Source organism: Pleuronectes platessa, chromosome 7, assembly GCF_947347685.1.
Source record: "Pleuronectes platessa chromosome 7, fPlePla1.1, whole genome shotgun sequence".
Lineage (NCBI taxonomy): Eukaryota > Metazoa > Chordata > Actinopteri > Pleuronectiformes > Pleuronectidae > Pleuronectes > Pleuronectes platessa.
The window spans coordinates 23,987,048-24,009,005 of NC_070632.1; the positions used below are offsets into that span (position 1 = coordinate 23,987,048).

A 21,958-nucleotide genomic window follows, 5' to 3' on the forward strand; every position below is an offset into this window, starting at 1 on the left:
CCCCTTTAACTTCATGAGGGGCTCAAATGTGTTTCTTATTTCCCATACTGACCCCCCAACAATATACATAGAGTATATGTAGCTCAATACTTTGTCATTAGATACATTTTTAAGAAACAGTCTCAGTAATCTCCTAATACAGCTGCTCAGTGTTGGGACTATTCTCAGTGGTGGAAGAATACACATTCATAACTGTGTTGCGTGTGTGGAACTGAGTTAAAATAAAGTACAGCGAGTGTATGTTCATGATAAAGATGAATCAGTTCAGTGGGTGGGGCTCACCGATATGTCTGGACAACAATGAAGCTCTACGGCTCAGAAGACGAACACGTACTGTATCAGTAGTAACACAGTACCTATTGGTTTTCATTGATGGGTTTTTTCATGGTTTAGTTGAGAATCAGAAAAACAGACTGTCAACTGATCCTTTGAAATGTTGGTGTAAACTTTGTTGTTGACAATAAAATCTGATGTGTGACGTTTCACCTCTGCCGCATCTCTGGTCTCAGAGTTCATCAATCTCACATCCTGAGATGCAACTGAAAGATACCCAACACCAGCGAACACTGATGACTAGTATATAATAATTAGCCAGCATTTTAATACAATAATTGACTAAGACTCAGAGGACGTTAGAGTCAAAGTTCAGTTTGTCCTCTGTCAAGAGTCCTCAGTCCAACACAAGCTGAGGGAGACAGAAACATGGCCGCCGCTCAGGAGGTTCTCTCCGGTCAGCGTCCAAGCCGGCATCAGGGCCAGAGTGGGTCCGAGGCCAGGGGAGGGGGTGAGATGTAGATTTTGGTTGCAGGACCTCAGGGGATGGTTCCTGATGGCTTTTTTTTGCAGGGTTGAGTTCAAGAGGAGGGGTCAAGAGTCCACAGGCCTGAGAGGCGTCTGAAGAAGTCGAGGCCCAGGTTTCCTCATGTGTTTCCTCTGGGTTTAGGGCAGAGCATCAGGGACACATGTCTGTTATCAGGTGGGCTGCTCATGTTTCAATGAGAGAAGCACTACACTGATTTAATAAAAGAAACTGTGGGGATCTCAATTCAGTTCATGTGTAAAAATGCTGTCAGATTCCACAGTTTTGACAACAAGAATGTGTCTTTTTCAACAACAGCATGACCATCGGTTTTAGAAATACGAGTCAATGTATCATCATTCCTCCTATTGTAGACTTTTGTGTGGATGTCAATGTGACGACCGAGCGATATTTATCAATATGAGAAAGGACTGAAGTTGAGCTGATGTTCTCAGAGTTTGACCCATTTGTCTCCTACAGATTCCTCTGCTTGAAAGGCACACCTTCCTCAGTGGAGCCCTCATTAAAAAAAAGAAAGAAGAAGTTTTTGGCAAAGTTCACAACACAGTTTAAGGTAAAAGATTATTATCCATAAATTACCAATTTGTTCTCTTGTCAGCAGAAGCTCCTGCAATTTAGCAGCTCATTCCCTCAAATGTTTATTGTAAAAGGTCGTTTGATTCAGCCAGTTGGACTGAATTCAAGTTCAATTTTTTCAGAATCATGTGTACGTTTGTTTTTTAGTTTTTTTTCCTCAATGGATCATTAAAAAACAAAATCCCTGGAACAACGTTCACATTAGCGTATTTCACTTCAGTGAAGGCAACATCAACTCTTTTTGCTTTGAGAAACCTTTGATCAAATGTGGATTTTGCTCCGAGAACATTGCTCATGTGCGGAATGTATTTTTAACTTAGGTGCAACAGAAAGAAGCACAGGGCCACGATGAGTCATCTAATGGGATAATTCAGTGATTTGTGGAAACGTATTGAGTAATTTACGGTACAAATAAGTAATCTGATGGAACAAAAGCATCACACTGAGCACAGAGATGGACATTTTGAGGAAATATTTTGAGGACATTTTGTCTCAAAAGACGCAAATCTAATGAACTTAAGTGAGTTTTCACAATCGGTTTTGAAAAGCAGCTACAAAGATGTGGTTTTTTAAATGTCACCGCTGCACAGGAGAAAGGGAGAGGTCAAATCAAGGCATCTGAGAGAGGAATATTTACTGCTCCAACTAATCAAGGACACAAGTGACTCATTTGAGGCAACAAAAGCACGACAGTGAGCGTACAAATGAGTATTTTTGAGTTAATAATTTGTAATGTGAGACACTGTGGAAGAGGAATTTCATGGCCGCATTGGAGGGAAGTGAGTGGTCAGATGAAGTCATTTGAGAACATGGTTCAGGGATTTTTGGTCATCAATTATTGATTAAAAGAAACATGCTGAGTTGCTGCAGGGCCTAAATCATTGCTTTGATGGAACAAAGCACCCAAAGTATGAATATAAAGTCATGAGTTAACTATTCATGAAAAATCTTTGTAACGCCTGCAGAGCTTTTGTGAATGTGTCTTATGAGGACTAAAGTTGAGATCTGGATCCGATGGAGGTGTCTTTTTTTTTTGGTGTGTTGGGATGAAGGGTGCAGAGTCACTGTTCAGGTCAGAGGTCAGTGTCTCTCAGGCCTGGGAGGGCGACTGCGAACTGACCGAGTCGTGCAGCTTCCTGATGTGTTTCTTCAGGTCAAAGTTCCTGCAGAAGCCCTTGCCACAGGTGGGGCAGGTGAAGGGCTTCTTGTCGTTGTGCGTGTGCATGTGGAAGGTGAGGTTGTACACCTGGTGGAACGCCTTGCTGCAGATGGAACACTTAAACTGCTTCTCCCCGCTGTGCGTCAGCTTGTGGTTCTTGTAGTTGCCTGTGAAAAAAAAATCAGTTGATGAGAGCCCCCATCAGGACAAGAGACAACAGGTTGTATACATATATCAGATATTGTTTCAAAATGAGTTAGAAATCATTTTCATATTTCCTGCTCATCATCTCTTAATCATTAAATAAAAAACCTGGAGGAAATGACACTGAATAACAGCCAGCAATAGTATAAATGAGATATGAAGCACCTAAACGTTACACATTCTGATTGTTGACGTCATTTTAGCTTCTACATGATCAGATTCTGGGTTGACAGCTTCAAGGTGATGATGCATTAAGATATGTTTTCTTGATAATAAAAATGTGTACACCGCAACCACCTTAAGGAGAAGACTCGGTCCTCAAAAATCAATCACTCAGGTCGACTGTTTATAATATCTCAATAAATCGGTGTTTTCTGACTGTCCGGCTACTGAAATCAGACTACTCTACACGTGCCTTCTCTCTAACTGGTAAAGGGAACAAAACAGGCTGAAAGAGCTGGAGTCATATGAAACCTGGCAGATGTACCTGCAGACACTGAGAGAAGCTACCACCTCTTCTTTGTTTTTCAGGTAATCTAAAGAACATTTTTGTTATTATCCAATATAAAAAAACAAGATTGCACTTGATGATCATTCAAATACATGGACAGAGTAAATACACAATCTGTTATTATAAAGTGTCTGTAAAGACAAAAATCTGTAAAATAATTATGATTTTAAAAGGTGAACGTGCATTCATTATGCAGTAATTTGCATACATCTAATTCTTTCGTGATGTAGAAAAGCACTAGTTTGACGACCAATTGTTTCACAGTGTTTCGTGTGAAATAGGTTTACTTTCTGCACAGAGATTCAGATTCAAAGAGCCAAGGTGTTCCCAGAGCTCAGTCTGACTCAGACCTCAACATGTCTTCAGCTGTCGTCACAGCTCCGATTTAATCCGATTTTAATAAATTGGGAGGATTCTGTTCATCAAAGCACAGATTCAACTTCACAGCTGAACAAAAGGGAAAACAAGAACCCTAACCCAAATGGATTTGTCTGAGAGGAAGATGCAGTGATTCAAGAATTCAGCAGAAAGGACAAATATATATATATATATATTCAGCTGAGGGAATCAAGCACAGTTAGTATTTCGGGGACATATTTTTGAATCTGAAAAAGAGATCTTCACTGTGAGAGAAGATAAGCCGAAGAAGATATGCCGCATTAAGTGCATTGACATTTGTACTGAAGTGTGCTGGTTTCAGTGTTGGAATTAACTCATTCACGGAAGAGTACAAATACGTTTTTTGCTACCTCTATTAGAAAGACATCTAGCACTTATCTGATATCTTTAATTGATTTATATTATCAATATTAAATATAATCAAAAAATAAATGTAGACTTATTATTCCAAAAGATTAAGCTACTGAGAAGAATTACTGTCATTCAAGAAATCCCATCTTTACCAGCTGCAACATTTCTCTTCATGCTTACACGCATCAATACTGCATGGTAAAATAAAATATGGCTCTCACCCTTTATGTGCAACAAGCATAATTCATACCTGGTTTATGTATCTTCTAAAACTCTGTTGTGTTGTATGAACATTGTACAATTCACTGAAGTATATTCAGCAAACTTGCTGTACTTCGGTCTGTCCCCAGTTTCTTATTCTCTCTAAGCCCATGCCTTATACTACACTTCTCATGTGTATCTCTGTTATTTGAGCTGTGCTAATTTAAAAATAATCACAGTCCTGACAGATGCTGGTAGATGCTGCTGAAAGCTGTTTGAGCCACAGATTGTGAGGCTCACTTAATGGCTTCTCTTTCTGTCGACCAGCCCTTCATAAACCCTCCACGTACAGCGAAACACACGGATTTCACTGTTTAGCATTGGATGTGAAAATGAGAGCGAGTGTGTGTATTATAATAATAATATTACTATAGGAGTATACTTATTGTGTATAAAGATAATTTGTATTGCTTAGCTTTGGTGTAATTAAAGATATATTCATAATTTGATATTTAATATCCTATGGTTATTTATAAACTTTGGTAATATCTACTGAAACAGGCTTTTTATTATTTTGGTACTCTAATGTCACTATAGTAACTCATGTGGATCTTTCGTAAACATTATTAAATTGAAAACCTAATGGAAACAACGTATGGTTGATTGTTCACTTCGTGCAGCTGCTCACCTTTTTGATGAAATCCTTTCCCGCAGAACTCGCACACGAACGGTTTGTATCCCGCGTGGATGCGCGTGTGCGTGTTGAGGGTGGAGCTGCGGTTGAAGGCTTTCCCGCACTGGTTACACTTGTGCGGTTTTTCCTGCAAGTTAAAGAGGAACATATGAGAGGCTCCGTGGGAAATAACACGCACGCATTAAAAACTTACAAACAACTTCGACAGTTTCTCTATGTGACCGGACCTTCATGGTTAATTAAATGGATATTATTATCAATTTTTCTATACTTTCACTAATAAGTCTCGTTAACACTTAAGCCTGTAATAGGACTATTAATGTGTAATAGGAGTGAACTCCACAGGAGGAGCTCAAACAACATAAACAGGCTGGTGTTTCCATTAAGTATGATCCTGACACATTAAAAAAAATACTTGATGATCATTCTAATTTCAGTTTTAACCCCAGAGCTCAAATTTCTGCCTAATGCTGATGTGAACATAGAGTTACTACATCCTGGCTGTCATAAATTAAATTTAACAATACACCGATTTTTTTTAAACAAAAAATTATATTTTGTAATAAATAAGGAATATTTTAAAAAGCTGTTTACAGTTGCCAGTTTGAAAATTTGTGACCGTCTTTATAACTGTAAGTTTTCTGCAGATTTAAACACTCGCTCACATAAAATGTCTCAAAGTAAAAGATCGTTTTTAAAGTCAAGTCAGTGAATTTGAGGTCCCACCCACTAACTAATATTCACACATGTGCTTGGACAGTGTTAATAATTTTATCAGATTGATTGACAGGTTGTCAACAACTGCATCTCATTTTAAAGGTTGCCTCTTGATGTTGAATGTTCTTTTTTTATCAGTAGTAGGGAAACAAATTGATCTTTCAATTATAATCGATCAATACCACATTTCCAGATCAAAGGGGCTTAGGGAAATTAAGCTACAATTGAAAACAAAATGGAAAAAAGTAAATAAATGACGTTTGATATTTTCATTCTAAATTGGACCAAATAACACCATTATTTAATATAATAAACAAACAGGATAAGAAATAAAAGTATATACGAGTCAAATAAACATCATAATTAAATGTGAACATTCAAACGAAATTAAATGGATCTTTGGTTGAGTTGATGGCTACAAACAAACAAATCAGGTGTAATTGGAGCTGTACCTGAGTGTGGATGATTTTGTGTCGGCACAGTGTGCTCGCCTGTCTGAAGCCTTTCCCGCACACTTTACACACGAAGGGCCGCGCGCCGGTGTGCACGGGCATGTGGCGCGTCAGGTTGTAGTGCGCGTTAAACACCTGAGCAGGGGGAGGACAATTAATAATCACAAATAGCCCAGAAAACTAATAATAACAACGACAACAACATAAATTATAATTATAATTATTATTTCTATTTATAATTATTCTTACAATTATAATAATTATTAAATTAGCGTGAAATTCACCATACCCAACACCAACCCCATTTTTCTTAAAATAACAATAAATTCCCATATCAAATAAATGTTCTATCAAGATGGTGAAATTTAGAAAGAGATCCCGAATCTGACTTTAAGTTCGTGGGTGTTTTCTGATAAATCGAAAAAAACAATAAGCTAAGAAAGGTAATTGAACACAGCTTGGGTCAATTCGATGTAAAAGACGGTTAAAACACAATTGTGTTAAACAATAGAAGAAGAAAATTGCAATCCCCAAACGAGCCCTGTCACACTGGAGGTCCATGGTGCGTTAGATACAGAAATACATTTTCATTAATAAGATCTGAGCCATTGATGCTTCAGGCTCTGTCGCTGTCTATTTACAGATTCTACATGATTTATACAGGTTTTCTTTTCATTTCCATTTACCGTGATTTCTGTATTTCATACATTCAAAAAAAGATACGCATCCATTGGGTTATTTCTAGGCGAGTAGAGGAGGTTAATTTTTGAAAAAAACGGATAATCCCACAAGTAAGTCTTGAATATAAAGTTAAAGGTGATTAAAATAGGTTAAAAAAAATACTTCTCACCTTAAAAAAATAATCCCTTATTATATTATATATAAGTTTTCAATTGGAGCAAATCTGAGCCTCCACGCCATTTTGTATATATCTATTTAATGTGTCGACTGGATTTTAATAAGCGCCCAAATAATATCAGCTCTGATCACATGTAGTCATCTCATCCTCATGAATAAGATGTGAACCTCTGTGGTGCAGAGGCTGAGCTTCCGGCTCGGTTCCGGATGGGATGCTGGGACTCACCTTGCCGCAGACCTCACAGGTGAAAACTTTGGGTTTGCTGCCGGGACAGGAGCCGCTGAGTCGAGCCGCCGCGGCCGCGGACTCCTTGAAGATCTTGTCTGTGAGGAGGTGGTCCCGCTCCTTCATGTAGTGCTGGATGTGGCTGTGGGACAGCTCCTTGAAGGCCTGCACGCTGGACACCGGGTACCGCTCCCCGGCTTGCTGCAGGCCCGTCTTGCTCTTCTCCGCCATGAAGGCTTTGTGCCGGGCGGTGAGCAGGTACGAGGCCATCGGGTGCAGGTTGACCAGGCCGGCCGGCGGGGGACCGGCGCCCGTGTCCCCGCTACAGTTAAGGTAGCACACGGTACCCATGGTGGGGAAGGAGGACTGGTTCACCACCCGGGGTCTGAAGAGTTTGTACTGGCCGGCGCTTTGGCTCACAGCGGAGTCTTCCTGCTGGTTCTTATAGTTCAACCCAAAGCCCAAAAAGTCTGCGGGAGCGGCGACTGAAGTAGCCTCGAAGTGACCCGGATCCAGCCCGGTGATGCTGAGCCTGTGGCCCGGCTCGTACCCGAGCGGCACCAGTGGTATCATACAATGAAGCGAGGACGGGCAGACGTCGGGTTTCCCCACGGGAGCGGACTGGAACCAGCTGGGGAGCGGTATTGACTTGGGCTCGGGCGTCCTGGCCATAATCCGGTCGATGGAGAAAGCGAGCGGCTTGCTACTGCTGCCGCCGGAGGTGAGCATGTCGGAGCCCGCGGGCTGGCTCCCAGAAGCCGGGGGGGAGCCTAGAATCCCCGCTGGGCGGCGGAGAGGACCGTCCATCACCTCCGCATCAACCGCGCCGCGACAATAAAAACCAGAAGCTGCTGGAGGGAAGCTGCTCCTCAGCGGCCCGCTGGAAAGGGCATCATCTGCCGGGAAACCCCCCCTCCAAATCACCGGTGCCGTACCCACCGCTTATTGACGACAATCAGTGCGGCCGCGGGTCGCTCGATAACGGCGTGCAGAGAGCCGGGACCTCGCAGATCGTTACGTCCGGGAAGAGGAGCGGAAAAGTAGATAATTCGCTCAATTCTCCTCCGTCGATTCCCCGTACTTGTCGCCGCTGGAGGAGGAGGAGGTTGTCCTTCACTTGGCACGACTCCTGCTCAACTGGAAGGTATCTGGTAGATCCCAGGTCTCCTTGTGGCATCGCGTGACATCATTACTTTTTTTTTTTTTTTTTTTTCTTGAATCGCAATTCGCCAACCAGGCAGCGGCCGCGGGGTCAGGAGCTGTCAGAGTTTTACATCCGATTCAGACGCATCTCTGGGTCACGAAACGCGCTATTACGCACGGATCAGAGAAGACACTGAGCTGACACCCGGCTAAACTAAACACAGAAAACGAATAGAAGCTGAGCAGAGAATGGATTTGAAGTCATCGATCCCATCCTGGGTGGCTCTGCTCTGTGAATCACAAACTTTGACTCCTCGTTTCTTTATACGCACGAGCTTTAGAGAAACACACTCGTGACTGTCCAGACTCGCCCAGATTGACTGGTGGACATTGGCTGAGGAGTCAATATCAGAAAAAAACGTTTTTTACATAAAAGACTCCTTTACGCACAGAAAGTCTCAGCGGGCAGCGACGTGAATTCCTCAGGATGAATGAGTGAGACTGACGGGGAACTATCTGACAGCAGCTGGCTCGTTTCTCGATGAGCTGAAATTAATTTTGTATGAACGAAAGGTGCAGAGCAGTGACCGCTGGCGAAGTGTTTTCAGGTGTCGTTGACTGAAGGTGTTCGTTTATTTCAAATGGTAAAATAAATAATTGAAATTTGGATTTAGATTTTACTGTACTACCCTGTAATTAATAATAATAATAATATTAATGATAATTATAATTATATGACAATAAATCGGGGATCATTCTCATTGTCTTTTCACTTACCGGTCAGATCATTATTACGCTAATGCATCTTCAAGAGAAATGGCTATTAAACAAAAAGAAAGAAAATCGAAACATTAAAGAAAAAAAAATGAATCGTGTTTATGAATTAAAATCGAAAAAGCGACCTCTAAAATGTGTTTGTAGAAGAAATTACATTTCTTATTTTGATTCTTCTCTTTAAGGGTTTTGAAGAATTTGTGAAGGAGTGCAGGTGTTCACATTGATGCCAAGGAGAAGAAAAACATATTCGTATTGCTATAAAATCATTATTATGTCGTTGTTCTTTATCATTATAAATGGCTCGTCGCCCCCCCCCCCCCCCCCCCCCTCCTCCCTCCTACACACACACGCACAATCTAATGACGTGCTGCAGGGGCAGCGGCCTCATTTCCTTCTGATGTCTTGTTATTTTTTTTTGGTGTATTTTATTGTTAAATACTGTAATGAATTATTATTAAACTAATATTTAATGGTGGTTTTCGTTTTATTGAGGCCAAAATTTGTTTATGTCTTGCCGTATTTACTCTGGTCCTGAAAAGCGCTGCATGCTTTGATTTATAATGACAATGTATTTCAGTCCTATTTATTATATATTTGAATAAATGGGTTATAAGATATAACACATTTGATAATAGTTGCATCCATGTGAACCATAATTAGCATTAACGATAATATAAACCAACATTTAAAGAAATGATTGTGTGATATAAACCATGTAGAATTAAATGTATGTGTTTCTATATTCATAATGATAATACTAATGGCAATAATAAATATACCTTTAGATTATAGATCATCACATTGTAACAAAATTATGTCTAAACTGTAAAGTTTACACAAGACAGATAAAAGTATAAAACGCTGACAGCGCAAATCAATAATGCAGTTACAGCATGAAGTGATGTAAAGGTGAAATATGATTAACAAACAATAAACCAATACTGGATGTATAGTGTAAGTATGGTGAGATATGTGAATAGAACCAGTACAATATACAGTAGAGTACAGCTACTGTGTAAACCATCTGCAACATGTTGTGTGTGAACATAATAAATAATACCTTTGCCTGAGTTAAATGCACGAAACTAAAGGTGCATATAATGTTTAACAGTTACAATAATTATTAGTTTGAATATCCTTAACAAAAGCAGAGCTGCAAATGTAAACTTTTTAACTGAGTGTACATCAAAATATTAAACTCAGTTGTTTCTTCTCTGCATCAAAAACATCGTTCATTTCATTGGCCTCTGAAACGAAATTTGAGATCTGATCCACTCAGAGGAAACTACTTCTGTTTTACATTTTAATTCATTAAGAGTATAAATTTTAAAAAGTTGCAAATCTGGTGCCGTGAATAAGTCTGTAACACCTTTTATTTTGAAATAAGAGTTCGAATTATACTCGGTTAATTTGCTGCGTTTCCCCAAAGTCTGATCAAATAGAACAGATCCTTAAGTATTATGGTGAAATATTATCCTTATCGTTATTTTTGAAATTATGAATGGATTACAATAAATACCTCAGGATGAAGAGATATATTCTGTATATGAAGAAATCTTGAGTTTGTGCAAAGTTGACAGAGCTTTAAATTCAGTGTGAGCCATTCTAACCTTTATATGAAGAGTTTAACAAACTAAAAGTTAAACAAATTATTTAAGCACTTTGAAAGCAATTGTCCTGCTGATTATTGCCCCAAAGTGTATAATCCAAGGAATTCTGACGAATTATTAAAAAAAATAATGGTCAAAATATAAAACCATAATGCAGGGATTTGACTATTTATTGAACTGCATCAGCAGGTTTTGGATCTTCAGATGCTACTTGTCTCATAAACTCTGGATTTAACTTCTTCAGTTGTGGTTTGGGGATCTGGCTGCACCGCTCCTTTATGTGGAATTATTAAAGAGGTCGTGTGCACAACTGCATAACCATTTCATCAAAATATTAGATTAGATTAGAAACATGTCCAATGACTTCACAGCAGAGCATTATGATTTCCATTTACTGGAACTATGATGCCCACACCAGAATCAACCCAGATCAAAGTATGTGAAGTAGATGACGTATTCTACCAAAAATCTACAATATCCTTTCAACTAAGTGTCTTAAATGGGAAAATATTAAATGTTAACTACAAAGTTAATTTAGTAAATCTTCCTTGTGAGATCGGAATTGATCAGCAGTTGTTTTTGAGACTATCTTCAAGAAGGCAATCTTTGTTTGATGCGAAATTAAAACTGAGAGAATAAAACCCACAAAGTGAAATCACAGTTGCTTTAAAAACACTTTTAATAGTGACACATAGATAAGACACCTGAACAAAACAGGTGCACAATAAGACAATATAAATATACTTCTTCAATAGATTTTTGTCCTTTAAGTTTTTGGCCTTTTGAACTGCACGGAAACAAACTGGATCGGACGGCTACAACAAACGCCAGGTTGCTGCACTCAGTCGATCTGAGGCCTACACTGACACCACACGCAAACAGACACTAGCCAACGAACAGGCCGCAGTGATGAGACACTGTCCACTCACAGCTGATCAGACTAAAGACAGTGATCACAGAAACAGATCCATGTTCTCCCACGATGATCCTGTTCCAAAATGTCCAGACCTTTTCAGTTCATAAGCATGTTTCTAAGACTTTGATCGACATTGGATATGAAGTACAGGCAGTACGACCATACCACTCTACAGCTCAATATAACTCTTCACGACAGTAAATATCACAATGAACAGAGATGACAGCAGAACTGCAGCTACAGCAACAATTGTGTTACTGAACAAATGATTACCCACTTTTACTTTCAGTTCCATCACCTTAAAGGAGCTTCTTGTGAGACTGACCCCATGTGTTTGTGTTAACACCTGCGTGGATTCTGTTTCTCTTTTAAAGACCTTTAGACATTTTTGTATTTTTTTGCATCTTTTACTACCTGAGACCACCAGTCCTTATTTATCAGTGGGAACATTGTGAGCTACATAAAGTTCAGGCTGAGAAACTACAGCAGTACAGCAACATCTCATTAGCTTGGACCTGTACGAATTTGTCTACAGATCTAGACAATGATTATCAAAAACATTCAGATAAGTACAGTTTTTTGACCTGAAGGCTAACCCCTACTCCCAGACACAATTTTCAAATCAAACATAACAATTGTGCAAAATCCTTGATTCGGTCAATTTCAAAGTTTTTGAAAGTTAAATAAGAATTATTTCTCATTAGGATAACATCACAACACCTGGCAACTACAATATGGTTAAGGTAACGTTGAGGCTGTGTTAAATACACAATAGTTAAGGTGTGGTTAAATGATAATTCTAAGGACAATGTGGGTCATGTTTTTCAAGGTTGGGCATCAGGTACTGTAACAGCAAAGTCCAACTGGTAGAGAAACATGAGGAGTCAGACAATCAGACGGGAGAAAATAGAAACAAACTTCCAGGCAAAAAAACGCTAGTGAAATCATGACTCCAATTCAAACTGTCCTTTGAAGCATCTTAAGTACTGTAGTAATTTCAAAAATCGTTTGAATTCGGACTGTGCAATTTCAATCATAACCCTCTTTTTGGAGATGTCACTGTTTTTCTCCGATCTCAGACGTGAACTCAAACTTCTTCTACATCAAACAAACAGGGACACACGTTTATTAATGAAGATAAGCCCGCAAGAAAAAGGCGATTAACTCTTTTCTCATTGCCAGTTACATATTTGCATCAGGTTTGACGGTAACTCATTGACGTAGGTCTCACATTTCCTTCACTATCAATTTGAGCCAGAGCCACTTAAAACCAGTAGTAAATTTACCTGGGAGGGAATGCAGATTGAATCCATTCCCATTGTAGACAAAAGCCAGATATTAGTGGTGGTAGTGTTTTTTTTTTACCAGTAGAAAAGGGGGTTTGGTGACAACAATGTTGATAGAAATGATGGACAAAAACCTCCAAGGAAAACTAATTAGTCTTTAAGGTTTGGACAAGATTAGGCAAATTAAAGCATTTGCCAAGATTGAAGGAAAGTACAATGTGAAGATTAACAAATACTAAGATCAATTGTTTGGTTTGTAATGGGACGGAAACCAGTCTCCAGGTGGGATCCCCTTGACCATGCTTTTTGCAACACTGGGAAATAGTTTCTGTACTGTCGATTACTCCAACATGAAAGTAAAGGGAAAGAGTGCAGGTGGACGACTGTGGGGAAAAGAACTGTGCTATTGGTTTTGACTGAGGCTTAAAAACCACAAACAAACAAATCTCTAGAGGAAGAATCCTAATGACCTCCTGACCTTCACCACCACTGGATAGACCATCTCACCTTTACACATCAAATGTAATCCAATCTAAGGGGACAATTTCCATTATATTTTACTGGCCATGTTTAAAATGAATTGAACTTTCTTCCAATGGCCTTACCTCTAGCAGCACCCTAAGACAAAGATAAGGTACATTTCACAGAAGAACTAAATCATCAGTATGCTGATCATCCATTCTGAAACAACACACAAGTGTTTTCTGATCTGCTACCGCTTTTCTTAAGGTTTGATTGAATTTAGTCAATTAAAGAGGAAGTCCTGTAAAAGGTTAGAGAAGGACGTGATCATGGATAGACAAAATTAAGATTGAACTGCTGGTCAACATTTGTTTCAAACAGTCAAGGATGATAACAGCTTTGTTGACCTTACATCCACCACTAACTCAAGTATTGAGGTGCTGTAATTATGTCACGCTACTTCTGCTTTAGCTTATCGGAAACAACAGTCACTATTTGTTGTAAAAGTAAAATGGGTTGCTTGTTAAGAAACTGTAAGGTTGTTCTGCTTGAATGACCAAACACTGCTGTTGTTTTACAACTCAGGGAAATGAAAGTGGAAAACCAAGGTTTTGATAAAACAGTTAGATAGAACCTTACAATTCCAAGCTTTCTCTCAAATAAAAATAAATCTCTTCAGTGGATTTTGCGGCTGTTGGTATAAGGAATATGACAGAAAAAGGCAAGTTTGCTGGGACTAGCGTTTAAGAGCTGCCATAGCCTTAAAAAGTTTTGAACAATAAGCTACAATAACTGAAGGAAACCAAAAAAGGTGTTTGCTGTGCTCTACTGTAAAAAGTGACATCAATCAGAGTATGGCTGCACATGAAGGGAGGCGAGGCTTCCTGTCCTATAGGTGAGAGCGGGAACACGAGGCTGGTCTCTACCTTCAAGTGTCTTTCAGATGCCTCATCTTACTTTTGGTCGTACATTCACACTCATGTACGTTTCAACACATATGCACAGTGGCATCTGGGCGATGCGCATTTGACAGGCTGAGAAAAAGGGGGGGGGGGGGGGGTTGTCACTACCCGAGCGATCCTCCTCAACGGATCAGGTCTTCAGTCACGATTATCAACCTCTACTGCACATGTGCAATTATACACAGAGCTTCACCTTGTATTAAAAAAGTGGAAGCAAGGTTTTTAATCAACCAGGCTTCTTCATCAGATTTACAATACAATCAACAACAACAAGTATTATTAGTTAAAATTATCTTGACTTATCTTGCCATAAACAGTGAGGTTAGTTTTGCAGTCAGTTCTCTATTTCTGTCCTTTTTTCTTAATCTTGTTCATTTATATTTGTTGACTGTGGATGAAGTATCAGCTGTTGTGGTATATTTGACTGAACTACAGTCAAATTCTGCGGAGAAAATATATAAATGTTTTGCTGTCTTTACTTCACGTTTTATCCTTCATCCAATATGGCTGACTGAATTGGGGCTCAGTGGAGAACATGCATCCACAACATAGCAAGCTAGCTTCAGCAAAACCTGTTCTGTTGTTAATGAAACGCACAGCTAATTTGTGTAGCGGCAATCTAATCCAGTTACATCAGTATTAAACCATATTTGTTGACTGTGGTTTTAGTTTTTAAGGAAAATTGTTAAGTGAAAGGGGAGGAAGTCATTAACTGGGACAGAAGCTCCTGATCTGTAATGGAGAGGATGACAATCAAGCAGTAACAAGGTGTGTGAAGGGAGCGTGTGTGTGTGTATCTAGTCGTCCTCCTCGTCGCTGTCTCGCATGCTGATGCCCTGCAGGCCGTCGCCCGCCTTGACGGCCGCCGTGGCTTCCTCCACTGTCAGGCGGTTGTAGATGGTCTCGTAGCTCTTGTTGTTCAGTGTGCCGTCCAGGACCCCCTGCAGCCTGAAGTCACGGTAGGTCTTCTGTTGAGGGGGGGGAAGAGGTAAAAGCAGACGGTAAGGAAACATAGTGAGCATCTTAGGAATTCAGCGAGCCGGAGGAGGCGGATGCTGCTCGGCGTTCTGAAGGACAAAAGTGGGAAGATTGAGGCGAAGGACACATCAAGTCTTTTATGTGTCGGGCTGGAAAGGCAGACTGAGGCGTCGGAGGGGTTTTTACCTTCAGTAAGAAGCCATTATCATTCCTTTGCTTTCACGCTAATCTCACACGTCTCTGTACATTAGAAAACTATGAAAAGACAAAAGCTATTGCAGTGCACAGTTTGAGCAGTTTTCTCTTTCATACCCTCGTCCTCTTAACACCACTGCTGCTGCTGCTCTCAAGGACACTAACAGGGTTTGATTTGTGTTCATTTTTCATTCTTTTCCTTCAGTATCACTTCCGACTGTTTTTTCATGAATAAGCTACAACTTAATATGTTTTCATTAATCAATTCAGCAAGTCTCAGAATCATTCTCTGCCGCTCAGCGATGGGAACTTTGGATATAGCTAGGAGAAACCTGTCATTTTGAATGCATATAAACACTAACACATTTTTGGGTTTCTCATAAAGATTTTTATAGTCTATTTTTTACCTTCACAATCTTGATGAGGGTTTTCAGCTGGTATGTGTGGAGCTGCAGGTCCAGTCTATCAGTCAGCCAAACACACACAGCCTTCATGGAGCCGGTGAACCATTGCTGTAGGAAGCAAAAACTGTTTTAAAAATGAATGTAGACAAACTAAATTGGAAGGGATAACAAAAGTGAACATCACAATGATTCCAAGTCAGTTGTAAACAGCCATCACAATTTACTGACCAGCTTCTTATTTCATCACAGTATTTATTTTTTTAAAGTGCAACGATAGTTCACAAACGTTTCACTTTCATTTTGACCACCAGATAAAGTGGTTTAGATAATTAGAAGTTTTCAGGTTTTTTGTTATTATCACTGAGTACAATTAAAACTGATAAAATGGCCCTAGCTATGAAAATTAAAATTAAGCTGTATAAATCATTTTTCTTTTAGGCTATAATGACCCCGAATGGCGCAAAGTTATCTACTGAGACCCCAATTTCTTACATAAATATTCTTTACTTTGCATTTATCGATAGAAGTTGGGTATTTTCCCTTGTGGACATTAGACGAACTCCAGGCTAACACTAAAATACACTTCCCAGCTCCGAAATTGACCAAAACACGCACAAATAGTTGTTGACTGTATGTTTAAGGTTCACAATGAGACAATTTAACCCAAATCTTCCAGAAATGATAAATTTGAACAAATTCAAAGTGTGGGCTTAAAAAAGTTAAAATGTTTCCTATTGCTTCATGTTGTGTTGTGTTTTTACTTTTTACAATATCCATAAAAATAAAAACATGACGATAGCATGGCAGTTGCTTGTTATCATTTGTGTGTTAGTTTTTGCAGATGATTGGCTTCTGTTTGGAATGCCTTACTCCAGTCATGTCAACAAAACTAAAACATCAATGTCAAACGATGTGCACCATCAAAACGGCAAAACTCAAAGAGAGTAAAACATGTACTTATTCAAAGACACCAATTTAGTGGTAAACATCTGAATGCTGCGCAGCAGGGAACAAATACATGGCTCTGCTTTGAACTTCAAAGGATAAGAAAATAAATCAGGTTCCATCAAGTAATTCTCATTAAACTCTTCCTTCACACCCTCAGACACCGGGCTGCAGCTGCAGGGAAATCCGATGCAACATTTTTCACCTGAACAGTGATCATTCAATACACCGCCGTTAAAATGCACACAGCGGTTGGCTTTATTCAGCGAACAGTCAAACAAGAATGCTCGGGGGCATCGCTCTGACACAGTAATGACCCGTAATATTCAGATCTGCTGATGGACTTAATTTCCCTCTGACAAGGACTGTAATTACCTTCCAATTTAATAGAGAAAACAGTCGAAAGGTCTTTCATGTCGTTGAAAAAAACCAAAACACATCCGCAATCATTCAGGGGTCAGACAAATATTTGAATACATCTATTGTGAGAAAGATCTCTGACCTCCTACCCCATACTCCACCAAAGTAATAAAGCCGCTTTCCACTCAGTCAAAGTAATAAAGTGACAGTTAAACATACACAAATTTAAAGGTTTAACCACAAGTCCAGATTTATTTCTTTGTTGTTCAAAGTGAATAAAAACAGGATGTTTGTTACCTGAGGAATCGAAATCAACAGACGGTAAAAAGAACACAACCCAAAACCCAAAACTGGAGAATCAGTTGTCGTTGTCCTGGACATCGTCGTAAATGTCATGAACGCGCTGTTGTTGCCGTTTTGCAGGAAAACAATCCAAACTTGCAGCGCAACAGTCACTTGTTGTGAGACAAGGATGATTCCATATTTTATACCATCACATTGAATGTCTACATAAGTTTAGTGAAATATTCTTCTCTTGTTTATTACAGAAAAAGTCCATCCATCACTCCATCGAACTGAGACCCACCGGGCGACTCTAATGCTGTTATTAAATGTAGTGCTTCACTCGTTAAAAAACAGTTTCCTTAAACATAAGGCAACTTCTATTACATGATACTACATTATTTTAGCAGTTTATAAATGGAACTTTAAAGAGACAGGGTTACTGATATAATAAATTATAAAAAAAGAAGAAATACAACTTGTACACCAATGCAATTAAATAATGTGATTTAGGTCAAGATTATATTTGTTGCTTCCTCACAGTTTTAATGCTTATTATTTGTTTATGTGCAGTATACTCTTTTTTTCTATTGTGTATCAAACATGTGAAGTGTGGATAAATCAGTGAAACAGTTTCCGCCATTCCACCTGAACAATTGACTTCCTCATCCCTTCATCATTTACCAAATGAAATATTTCAATGTGGGGATTTGAGTTTTCAGCCTGCCTCACAAGCGCTTCACGCTCTGGGTTAACAGACGCTTGAAGATGTTGAAATTAATGGCTGATACTCCCTGCTCCTGTGATGATTTCTTCTGATTTCCTTCTTTCGCACCCTCCCTCTCCTCTGTGGAACACTTATTTGGGTCGCTGGGAGGCGAGTTTCCTCAAAGCGCCTAATCAGCTGCCTGACGGCTTCCTCGTGAGCTGTGCTAACTGTTGTGTAAATTGAGTACGATGGCGCTCCTTAATTGAGCCGATTAGAGGACGAGAGTGAAAACAGATGGAGGGAATATGTTGGAAGGAGGGAAGGCGGGGGGGGGGGGGGCTGCTTGAGTCCTATCAGAAACAATATCTATGATAAACAGTGGGGTGGATCCCTGATGGTGTAACAGTAAAGACATCATTCAAACTTGACAAATGTTCTGGTTTTGGCACAAAGATATATCCATTTCTTTAAAATGAAAAACTCACTGAATCTAAATATAACTGCATTGACAAAAAAAGGAAATGAAATGTTGGTTTTTCAGGAGGGATTAAATTATGCCCTGTCCTGAGTAAAAAATGTGATGTTTTAAAAAAAAAAATCAAATGAGATCCACAATTTCTTCTTCATATTAACATTCAACATTCATCTGTAGCTGCTTCATCAAGGTGATTTGGCTCCTAATGTGTGTGAGTGAGTGAATGTATCCCACTTCTCATCATCCAGAGAGACACAAAGACGTTCCCAGGGGAGCACTTGTACACAAATAGACAGACAGGCGTATGTGAGCATGCACACGCAGAGAAAGAAAATCATGAACATGTTCACAGCTGCGTGCTGACGTCCCTCGCCCTCGCTCTATCACTCGCCCTGTCAGCCTCTTTCTTCTTCTTTAAAACGTTGGTGTCGACAAACCTTGTGTTTAAAGAAAAGGCGTCGTAAATGAATTTGACTTTGACTCGCCCAGACGCACGGAAACCAGATGATTGCGTGCCCATAATGCTGCTGGCAGGAGGCCTGATGCTGCCGCTATCACAGCATTTGTTTTTTCATTGTTGCACACAAACTGCGTGCGTGTGTCCAGGTGTGTGTGTGTGTGTGTGTGTGTGTCTGATACAAGGGATGAGCGGAGACACTTCATAGCCCCGCCGTCACCTCCCCCTCTGGTGCATGACTGGGCGCTTCTGAGCTCCATTAGATTCATTCTTCTCAAACACCCCTCTTCAAAAACACACACAGAAATCAGCGCGACACAGCCCGAGTCTCAGCCACATCGCCCCAAACCCTCAGAGGAGGCGGCAGGTGGCAGAAATCCATCGCTCTGCTTCGTGCTGCTAATGTGCACCAAGGTCTGAGCCGCCATGTCCGCGGCATTGACTCGCACCAGTGAGCTGAGGCGTGTTTGACAACACTGCACTAAAATATTCTTTTAAATCTGAATCTTGGAGGGGGGTGGTCAGTGAAGCAAACGGACAGCGTGGGGTGGATGGATTGATAGATGGATGAAAAGGTGTGTTTTCAGCTCCCACAGAACGAGCCGGCAGTTCTCATGTGTCCTAAGTGATAAACAGGTCAACAGAAGCAGTCGGTGTTTTGGGCCTCGATATGACCTGCTGCTGCTCCAAACTGGAGAATCGAACTCCACACCAACAGTATAAACAACTGACTGTGAGCTCAATTTGGAAGGATTTTCATCAGCTGAGGGCACCGTCACACCATTTTGACTCTCTTATGAAAAGATCTCATACTTTAAAACCTTAATGTCACATTTGCCAGCTTGATATATTAAGTGTCTTTCCCTCCAACTGTTATTATTCACATATGACTTATAAGTAAATTCAAGAAACTCTGTTTTGTAAAAGCTGAAATATCCCCAAATGTTTTATACGCTTGGCTTAATTGAAAAGTTGCCATAAAAATGTAATATGACAGAGGTCAATGGAAGCAAACTAAATCACGATGATGTGTTTCAAACATCACTCAGACTAAGACTGTAATCTTCCTAAAATGAATTCAAGTCAAATGTTTTATCTACATCGCGGATTCCAAATAGTTTTCAGTCATTTGAGGTTTCACTGGCTTGGCTAAAGATACAATCAAGTATAAAAATTCAAACATCTAGATTTCAGATTATGACACTTCTGTCATCCTTACTCTAATATGAAGCTGCCTGTTGTTAAAGCAACTCCCCAGATATAGACTTGGTTAACTTTGTGTATATTTCGAAAGGGTGCAAGAACTGAAAAATAAAAGAAGCACAAAATGACACTCGAAGCGCCTGTTTTTCCTCAAACATAATAAAAATTTGAATTTTGCTGTTAACACTTTAAGTGTACTTAACTTAAATATACAAATATCAATAAGTGCAATGCTCTTTACCTAAGAAAATCACATATCGTATAAAACCTTACCGAATCATAATAATTATAACTAGATAACAGTGCTTAATACAGCAAAATACTCCAGTCCAATCAGTTGTCTGCCGGCTACCGTTCTTGGCATGTGGTCAAACAACAAGTAAAACAGGAAGCATCCCTCTGCTTTCAGATGTATCCCCTGCATCACCGGGGCCTCGTAGCTGAACTTCCCAGTGTCACAATCCTTTCATGTGAAATACAGCCACACTTCAGAGTGTTACACTTTAGGATTTTTGTCGTTGCGTTGACTGGAGGTTACTACTAGCTAACTGTGGGCTGATGTTATGTGTGCTGCCAGAGCCATTTAGAGAGTGTGTTACCACCAGTAAAGTGTACTGTTAACTAGACCCATGCTGTGATACAATGTTGCCTGTAATCAGAGAAACTATTTCAGTGCAGAACTCAGGCACTAAGCTGTGTCGTGATTCAGTCCGGTACAGACTCTGTACCGACCCTAATGTGTATGATGTTTACCTGCTGCAGGTTGATTTCCTAAATTGACATTTAAATGATCGTCATTATTCACACTGGTGGCCCCTTCACTATTCAGTCAACAGCCTCAAGTGTCCATCACCATGATCGTCTGTTGCCCTGACAGCGGAGTGGTGTTGGGTTTGTTTGTTGACAGATCTTTCTTTTATTTTAGCACAAACTGCTGGACCGAACTGGAGTAGGGCAGAACCTTAGATAATTCAAAATGGATGCATTCACATTTGTGGCCTGGCTCAAGGAGATGGGAATTCTACACGTGTCTGAGGGATGTGTTGATTGCTTGAATGGCTTCTGCACATATATCAGCTGCACATACAGTGCCTTGCATAAGTATTCACCCCCCTTGGATTTTTTCCCATTATGTACTGTTACTAACTGGAATTCAAATAGAATTAAATAAACTTTTTCCCGTTTGATCAACAAAACATGCATAGTACTTTGGAGGTGCAAAATAAATTTTATTGTGACACAAACAATAATGAGAACAAAAAAGTTGACATCTGTTGGGTGCACAAGTATTCACCCCCCTGTGTCAATACTTGGTAGAACCCCCTTTCGCTGCAATTACAGCTGCAAGTCTTCGGGGTATGTCTCTACCAGCTTTGCACATCTAGAGATGGAAAGGTTTGTCCATTCTTCTTGGCAAAAAAGATGAAGCTCAGTCAGATTGGATGGAGACCGTCTGTGAACCGCAATCTTCAAGTCTTGCCATAGATTCTCTATTGGATTGAGGTCTGGGCTTTGACTGGGCCATTTTAAGACATTAACATTCTTTAATCCAAACCATTCCTTTGTAGCTCTGGCTGTATGTTTAGGGTCATTGTCCTGCTGGAAGATGAACCTCCGCCCCAGTCT

At 39.9% G+C, this 21,958-nt stretch overlaps 2 protein-coding genes across 3 annotated transcripts in view; both read right to left on the reverse strand.

Annotated features, from left to right (window-relative positions):
* Window positions 1-2,486: 2,486 nt before the first annotated feature.
* fezf1 (FEZ family zinc finger 1) lies at window positions 2,487-7,975 on the reverse strand. The gene is made up of 4 exons (XM_053427675.1): window positions 7,169-7,975; window positions 6,085-6,219; window positions 4,910-5,042; window positions 2,487-2,722 (listed from the first exon to the last, which is right to left on the reverse strand). Exons 1-4 carry the CDS (start codon window positions 7,973-7,975, stop codon window positions 2,487-2,489), a joined length of 1,311 nt encoding a protein of 436 aa, XP_053283650.1.
* A 3,390-nt stretch (window positions 7,976-11,365) lies between these two features.
* cadps2 (Ca++-dependent secretion activator 2) overlaps window positions 11,366-21,958 on the reverse strand; it is a 127,000-nt gene continuing 116,407 nt past the window's right edge. For both annotated transcript variants that reach the window (XM_053426864.1, XM_053426863.1), the window contains 2 exons: window positions 15,905-16,009; window positions 11,366-15,292 (listed from right to left, as the gene is read on the reverse strand). In XM_053426864.1, the coding sequence (XP_053282839.1) occupies window positions 15,122-15,292; window positions 15,905-16,009 (276 nt within the window). In that variant the 3' untranslated portion in view covers window positions 11,366-15,121. The remainder of the gene's footprint in view (window positions 15,293-15,904; window positions 16,010-21,958) is intronic.